Below are 9,329 nucleotides of genomic sequence, written 5' to 3' on the forward strand. Positions count from 1 at the left end.
TTCTCTAGTTGTCTCTGTGTCGTCAGCTTTTTTGATTCGTGTTATTATCAGCTGTTAAATTATTGTTTTGTATTTGAGATAATCGTAAGTGTCGATTTTTATCTTTTATCTGTGTGTTAAAATTCACTTATTATTTCTCTAGTCCTTTTTAATGTCATCTCCTTCATTAAATAATTCTTTTTATATTGTCCTTCGTAAATTTGTCAATGTCGTGCAATACTGGTTTGTTTCCCTTTCGTATACATATTTCAGTGATTTCATATAATATAAATAACTATTGAGGATCATGTCTTAAAAGTAATTCACTTTATAACGTGTATTTGTGAAAAAGAAAAGTAACACAAATATACGAAAGGGGAGGAAATTACAAAATTACAAAAAAAAAGGAATTATCACAAAATTGAAAGTCCCTAATCAATTGGCAATATCAAAACCCCAACCTTATCAAAGGAATAGATAACAACTGTCGTATTCCGGACTTGATACAGGCATTTTCTTATATAGAATTAGGTGGATTAATCCTGGTTTTATAGTCAGCTAAACCTCTCACTTATATGACAGTCGCATCAAATTCAATTATATTGACAATGATGTGAACAAAGCAAACAGGTAAAAATGTCACAAACAGGGGTACAGCAGTCAACATTGTGTTATAATCTTAATAACTATAAAAAAAATAATTAACAAAGAAGCACAAAAAGGCATATTGACAAAGCACATTAGCAAAAATGAACAATAATACAAAAAGTTACAATAGCACCATACCACAATGACTGGATGTATAAGTCCAGAATATGTAATTTAATCACTTATAACGTTAGCATGCAGTGCAGTGTATTAAAATTAAAGGGGGAAAATGCAAAACAAAATGTAAAGAGATAGTCTTCAGTTACATTAAGTATCAATTTGAAAAAGAAAATACACGAACTTGACATACTTTGCTGTCGGAAGTATTTGCTTGATACAGGAAGAATCATATATACAAATAGGAAGTAAGCCATGTACATTTAGGTCATATGATCAGTAAATAATATATACTTTTATGTAATATAATTCACATTTGGTTTGCTTCAATGTAGTATCAAAAAAACTTATATACTGAAAATCTGTAATGGAGAGGAAAACTTCGTCAAAATGCAAGTATGTATTCTGTAACTTTTTAGTTTAAATAAGAGTAAGTAAGTTGAACACATTTTGTACGCTTAACAAATACCACATAAATGTCGGCACATCACCTAGCTTAAAGTCTATATATACGTAATGTAATAAATATGCATGTCTTCTATCCTATAATAAATAAAGGCAACAGTAGTATACCGCTGTTCAAAACTCATAAATCCATGGACAAAAAACGAAATCGGGGTAACAAACTAAAACCGAGGGAAACGCATTAAATATAAGAGGAGAACAACGACATAACACTAAAATGTAACACACAGAGAAACGGACCGAGCATCAGACAAAATCCCTAGAAATTAAACAATAATAACATAAAAACCAAATACATGAATTTGGGATAGACAAGTACCGTGACACGTCTTATCGCAATGTGAATTTAAACTTAAAAATTAGAGAAAACAAACGACACAACGTTAAAACGGTGTAATACCACCATTGATTTTTCCCTATTAGTCTTTGTTAAATTGGCACTTTAAAAAAATTGTACAGTATTTACCTTTATTTCAACCAAAGAAATACTGTGCATGTATAAAGTTTAATCCATTCCAGTGATACAGGGAAAATTTCACACTACATTTAATTGCATATAGGAAAGTAACCACCACCGGAAGTAAGCAACCCAATTTTTACACTGTTATTTACTGGTTACCTGCTTTGGTAACTATGTAACCTTAACGTTCCAAAACGATACCATAATATAACTAAAGAATGATGCTTTCAGACATCCAACATACATATTTACGACTCAGAAAAACTTAAGTGCAATGAAATGCAGGGTTGATTTTCTACAACTGTCAAATTCAAGGGAATATTTTTTTAGGCCTACTTTCGTATGCAACCGGATGTGACGTATCATGATTTGGTGGTATTACACCTAAAATGTTATACACACAAAAACGAACTATAATATAACAATGGCCATATTCCTGACTTGGTACAGGGCATTTTAAAAGGAAAAAATGGTGGGTTGAACCTGGTTTTGTTGCATGCCAAACCTCGCACTTTTATAACCATCTGAAATATTACATCAAAATGACAACACAACACAACAGGACTAAAATATAAATAAATTGGAGAACACAATTGACAAAGAATCACACGAACAACAGCCAACAAATTGCAACAAATTCAAAATCTTAATACGCCAGAAGTGCATTTTGTCCACTCAAGACTTACTTGTGACGCCCAGATACAAAAGTTTGAAAGCCGAAACAAGTACAAATTTGAACAGCATCGAGGACCAAAAGATCAAAAAAGTTGTGCTAAAACGGCAAGGGTTTTCTGTAAGTTACTAGAACATCCCTATTATTTAGAATAATTTATACTTTTGCAAACATTAAATATTATAAAATGACTATACAACAGTTGTTCATAATAAAACTGAAGTATTAACTAATTACAGAAAACAACTGGAATACATTACATAACCAGACATTTGAAACACAAAAGTAGACACATCCGAATAAGTTTAAACCTCAACGCCAAGTGATGTCATATATGAAACTGTAAAAAATGACGAAAAAGTGACGTCATTTGAATTTGTAAAACAGACTAAAAAAAATGAAAAAATGACGTCACATTAGAATGAATAAGATAGAATTAGGATTGATAAAAAAGACAGGTCTTCAAATTTTTTCTACGCTCCCCTCCCCAACCCCACCCACCCCATAAAAATGCATCTGAAGCCATACAACGGTGGTATCTATAGTGATATGACCGGTCTATAAACACAAACTTAGAAGTCCTTTGACATACCATGTATTTAAAGTAACCACCTTGTTAAAGTGGAACACAGTCGTTTATTTTCTTGATTGCTCACTGAAACATTTGTTTTTCGTTTATTTGTTAAGGTTAAATCTAGCTGTTTTTTTTCTCTTTTAAATTGTTCACACATTTTTTTATAAAAAGGGTCATTTATTGCTTATAATAGGGTATTGTTTTTTTACATTGGTGAAATTGTATATACATGTATCCTCATTCTTTCGCCTCTGGTGCATGGATAGCTACCTCATTGGTATTATTTGCAAATCTCCTTAATTTTTTTATACAGACATGATGAACGTGAAAAGAGAGATAGAACACATTATAAAAATAACGCGCAGCTGAGAGGACGATAGAACAGATGGTTACCCCTCGACATAAACATCGTCAATATTGGCACTGAATGTTCTGTTGTAATTGTCTTTCAAATTTTAAATTGACAGTAATTAACTATGGGGTCATGCATATTAGGAACATTCGTTGGACGCTTCAAACTTAGCAAAAGAATAGAGTACCGGTATAGTGTATGTAATATTAAGCTGTTTTGATTTCTTGTTTCATGCATTCATAATACCGAACATTTTGATAACACAGTTCTTATTGCAGATTTGGACCAAATACAAAGAAAATAGAAATACAACCAACAGCAATAATAGATATGAAGATACTCCCAGGTGTTGGAATTATTGTTGCTGATTATAACAAACGGTTAGTTGTATGGGACATTAATCAGCCTGGGATACAAAAGTCCGAAATAATCCTTGATGCAAAACCATATGGCTTAGCAGTTATGAGCGAAAATACTATAGCTGTTTCAGTCGATCATACACGCATTCAAGTAATAGATGTTAACAAAGAACAAGTATTACGAACTATAGAGGTTGTTTCAAAAACAATAGAGAAACCTCGAACTCATTCACAATCGTCTCGAACCAGTAGGTCTGAGCAGGAAGAAACCGAATTACAGCCGATAACTTACAATAATTCCGAAGTGAGATTGTGGGGTTTAGATTATTACGCGAGAAAGTTTTACATTGCTGCAAAAGATCGAATAATTGTGATCAACGAGACTTCGCCTCCTTATGAAAACATAATTAAAATCCCGAATGGTTGGATATTTTACCTACAAATTCACGATGAAAAAGTATTTTTTACCAACTATTTGGCAAGTTCTTTTGTGTGCACAACAATCAATGGAGATATTATTTTTGAAGTTAACAGCTCAGCTTTGAAAGGTCCATATGGGTTTGAACAGATAACTCAAAATACGTTTATGGTGACTGATTGGGTTGCAAATAAAATATATAAGATTAAAAAAGATGGAACACATACGGAGGCCGTCCTATCAAAAGTAGACGGCATAGTCAAACCTAGGACAATCTTATACGCGAGAGAAAATGGAATTGTATTAATAGCTTGTGATGGAGGAAAATCACTTCTTCAAAGAAAATGTCGGGAAAGTTTTATTTTAGATAAGAATTGATATTTATTAATATAATTAAAAAATGATGTAAAATACCGTTTTCCTATTTTTTATGTCTGCCGATATCGTTAGAAGTTTTTTTGACATACTCGTCTAAACATCAACCCAACAATGTTAGATCTGTAAATTTGCTTTCGCAAATTTTTTGTTCTTCCCTCGTCGGGATTCGAACCCATGCTACTAAGATATCGGGACACCAAGTCGCCTGCACTGCAGCCATCCCGCTAGACCACACGACCACCTGGGCTTCACAAAAATAAAGTTTTCGGTGGCCGTGTGTTACCTTTTCTCGTCAGTTTTAATCTAGTGTCGTACTACAGTACATGATATATAAGGCATGGAGATGTTATTGTTACAGATCAGTTAAATTATCTATAGTAAAGGAAATGTAATGTAAGATACAGTCACATATTTTTTTCTTTGATTATATGCAATAAGTAATCAAATAATGACTTGCAGCAGATTAAGTATGAAAATTGGACTTGAGAGAAGTTTCATCAGTGCCAAAAGAAAAGATAGTTACGATCCGAAATAATTCCATAAAGTTTAACAACAATTAACCACAATTGACATCACTTAGTTGACGGCACATATGTTAATACTAAGCAACAATGTATTGCACATAGACAATGCAATGAGTCTATTTTAATCTAAATAAATTCATACATATGTGCATACCAAATCGGCGTACACAATTATAAGCCTGGAATCTTTGATGAGTATTTTTTCTATAAATAAGCGACAAATACGACGAAGAACAAACTCATTTTACTAATATTGCACAAGCATACATTCTACAGTAGTAAATTCTAGTAGCAAAAAATAACCACTGTAAACATTGAGACATTGAAGTTTTCTATGTTGAGTATGTTATCCGCGAAAAGACCTTACTTGTTATAAATTCACATGATAAAATTTGTAATTTATTGATTGGAAAAGATTTTTTTACATTTTCGACCAACAATCGGCATTGCCCCTTTTTTCGCCGATTTGTTCTTTTAATCATATCAGGGTGACTATATACAGGAACTTATATCAAATATCAGTATCCGTCTTGTCGTAACTACAATCCAGTCCACTTTTCCCCAAATGTGACCTTTCCACATATGGTGCAAGATCTGCTTACCTTTCCAGAGCAAATGAGATCACCACAAATTTTAGGTGGGCTTCGTGATGCTTCATCTTTAGTTTTCAGTGTTGTTTTTTTGTAAGTTGTTCGTTTGTTAGGCTCTTTTTAAAGCCACAGCATTTTATTTTTATTTTCGACCTATGAATTTGAATGTCCCTTAAGTACCTTTTGCCTCTATTTTGTAAATGTTCCCCTTAATATAGCAAGCGACGAGACCAAAAGACTTAGCAGCTTCATATATGTCACTGAAAATATCCAATTATACGTATATATGGTCTGCAATTCCAGCGTATTCCAATACAAACATATAATGTAAAAGATTTTTTTTTGCGGTAATACATTTTGTAAAAGTATGTTCCTTAAAGTATTTGACCTGAGCGTTATATTCCAACAAAGACAACATCTTTCTACCGAAAGTACTTATGACAATGACAAGACAGGTGATTATAAAAAAAAATACATTTTTTCCCATTTTCATTCACCAATATGCAGCAAAGTTTGCTTTAGATATAAGTGTAGAAAGTTTCTTATGCAATTTTCTCGATAAATAATGAAAATACAAAATATTGATTTGCATATATATTTTATAAAACATAGTTTAACAGATAATGATAATAAATGTAAGATTAACTTTTTATCTATATGCTTATCGACGTAAAGCATCAAATGATTTTGTTACCTTTATCATCAGAAGAGTGTTACTTTTTCAATGTCCACACTTCACCACTGAGTTTCGCTGACACAGCTTACATTGTCATTTATAATTTTTCTTGGTCAGAGTTATCGTTCTTAGTCGTACGTTATATTTTAGGCAAAACCAATAAATTCTGTAGAAAAAAAATGTTTTGATATTATCAGTACAAATATATAGCTGCAAATACTTTGTTTAACTACCATAAGTCAAGAAGAAGTCACGCAGCTGAATTAGTTTCATAATATATTACTTAATTTTAAACATTTTTACTAAATCATGATATAAAACACCTTCTATCACATTTCAGTATTTTTTGTCACTCCCTCTTTATGTGTCTCTTAAGAGGATACGAAATATCATGCATCTGTTATCATCGTAAAGACGTTTTCATTAATCTTTCTCTAGATCTTAAAAGAAAAACGTTATCGCTTCTAATGTTCCGTAAATTACATATGTGAATAAAAATCAACACATTTCTGATGGAAAGATAGCGAAACGGTAACGACAAAAATTTGTTTAAGCGTTCAATTAACGTTTTATATAAAATTCCACGTGACGGAATGCTAAGACCAAAACATATCGGTGTGGAGATGAACCGAAAGCACGGAAATCTTATCTTCCCATAGCGATTCATTTACTTGCAATCACCTCCAAGGTGGTAAACCTGATTATCTTAACAGATAAATTTCTCTTACTTTTACTGAAAATGTATTCATGTAATATACATCTTTGTCAAAGTCATTATAAAATAATGTATAAACATTGATAACTATAATTTATCATCATCTTCACAATAACTATGATGTTTTTTATAGTAATATACAATATGAAACTCAGTTGAGGAAAAACTCGATGAGATAAAAAGAAACAACAGATTTTACTTTTTCAACGTGGAAATGCGTCGTACTGGTAATAGCACTTTCTTTATTCTAGCATTTTTCTATTTTCAGTCATATAAGAAAATAAAAAAAAAACCATCGGATATGTATTACCTTATAAAAATAGGGAATGTTGTATGATTGTCAATGAGACAACTTACTACCAAAGTTAAAATTAATTCGATGTAAGCAGTTTTATATAGGAAACAGTTCAAAATATTATCTGTTTCTGATTTAGATGACTACTTATATTAGTATTACTGAAATTGAATTGAAATTAAAGATTGAATTTGATATTTGTTAATATCTTGATGTCTCGTCTTTCTTTCGATTTTTATAAAAAAAAATTAATACTTTGATTTTGTTGATTTCATCTAGTTTTGTGGGTTTATTGTTTACATATTCAGGGTAAAACAAAATCTTGGTTTTATTCGCTAGCATGCAGTGTCCATCAATTAAGTGATTATATTATCAATATTGCATACATAAGGAAAATGTTAATTAAACGAAAAGTCACTAAGCAAATGGCAAAATTAAAACTCAAACACATCAAACGAATGGATAACAACTGCCATATTCCTGACTTGATACAGACATTTTCTTGTGTAGAAATTGGTGGATTGTACGTGGTTTTGGCGGGTTATTTTGTTGCACTTCAGTGGTGTTCCTATTGTTCTTTTGTTTTCCTCATATAGTGGGTGTGTTTCCCTCGGGTTCAGTTTGTAACCCAGATTTGTTTTCTCTAAATCGATTTATAACTTTTGAACACCGGTATATTACTGTTGTCTTCATTCATAGCTAGTTAACTTAAAAATTCTGACTTGTATGACAGTCGCAAAACATTCCATTACAATCACAACAATGAGTAAACACAACAAACGGATATAATAGTTAAAATTTCAAAAATAGGGGTACATCAGTGAACATTGTCTTCTAATCTCAATCACTACAAATAAACAAATATGTCAGCAAAGATATAAAAAAGCATATAGACAAAGCAAATTAGCAGAAACAATAGTCAAATATACAAAAACTTACCATAACACACCAACACCATGACAGGGTGTTTGATTACCGAGCCGAGCCAAATATAGATATAACAGTAAAAGTAATAATTTACAATGACAAATAGCAGAATACTATAATACGTTTTTAAGATAATTAACAACGAAATGACCTAAAATATATACTATAGTTGTTTTAAACTGTTGTGTCATTATAGTCTCTTGGATGAGAGGTGTCTCATACCACCTTTTTTTTTTATATTAAAGACCATCGTTTGTTATTTGTGAAGTTGATACGGAATGTATTGGTATGTTCCGATGACTTTTTTTTTTTTTTTAGAAAAACGACGAGACATCTCACTGGTTCATCAAATGTCTGCTCAGACACTGGTGACGTTTTACAAAGTCTGAGTAGCAGCTGTCAGCTTCGGAATACCGAATGAGTTGGGAAATTTATATCTGATGTGTTTCCCTCAGTTTTAGTTTGTAACCCGGATTTGTCTTTTTCTCAATCGATTAATGACTTTCGAACAGCGGTATACTACTGTTGCCTTTATATATATCCCATATATGCAGCTGAAGTTGGTATATTGCTACTAAAGTTGGCCGAATTGGTAATTTAAAAATTAGAATTATTGATTAAGTTAAACATACCATTGTTGAATTTTGTATATATGCTTATTTTATTTAAGATCAAGTTTTTTAATATAATTATCAAGATTTTAAAGGTTTATTCGTGTTATTGTATATATTCATAAAATCTGTCGATATGTGTTGTACCAACCTTGTGCAAAGGAAAAACTCATAATTCCAAATTGACTGTATTTATTTCTAAGTTTTACGTTAGGTAAAACACAATATATTTTAAATTATAAAAATCTGCTGCTTGTTTAATAACATTCTGAAGTTATAATTTATTCCTTAGACTTTCTACTTTGTTTTATCAAGAGATCATGTCCATTAGCAAAGACGAAGACTTTTTACCATTTTGAAATGTCTTGCCAATTGCTACTAATGTGATTTTCTTTAACTTCGTACTTTTTTTTGGCCTTTTTAACTTTTATCAATTCAAATGTCAGTGATGAGTCTTTTGTTGACTGCTTGCTGACCTTGTCCACAGTCCCAGTCCGTTTGCAGTATATTCAGAACTCGCACGACAATGTTGATACGTGTACTCTATCGTTTTTGTTTTCTTCTTGTT

General features: G+C 31.6%; 1 protein-coding gene across 1 annotated transcript; it reads left to right on the forward strand.

The window, feature by feature from the left end:
* Positions 1–986: 986 nt before the first annotated feature.
* LOC134691249 (uncharacterized) lies at positions 987–4,469 on the forward strand. The gene is made up of 2 exons (XM_063551640.1): positions 987–1,140; positions 3,547–4,469. The coding sequence occupies exons 1-2, from the start codon at positions 1,112–1,114 to the stop codon at positions 4,421–4,423; spliced, it is 906 nt and encodes a 301-aa protein (XP_063407710.1). The 5' UTR covers positions 987–1,111; the 3' UTR covers positions 4,424–4,469.
* Positions 4,470–9,329: the final 4,860 nt, after the last annotated feature.

The sequence above is a fragment of the Mytilus trossulus genome, chromosome 11, assembly GCF_036588685.1.
Source record: "Mytilus trossulus isolate FHL-02 chromosome 11, PNRI_Mtr1.1.1.hap1, whole genome shotgun sequence".
Classification (NCBI taxonomy): Eukaryota; Metazoa; Mollusca; class Bivalvia; order Mytilida; family Mytilidae; genus Mytilus; species Mytilus trossulus.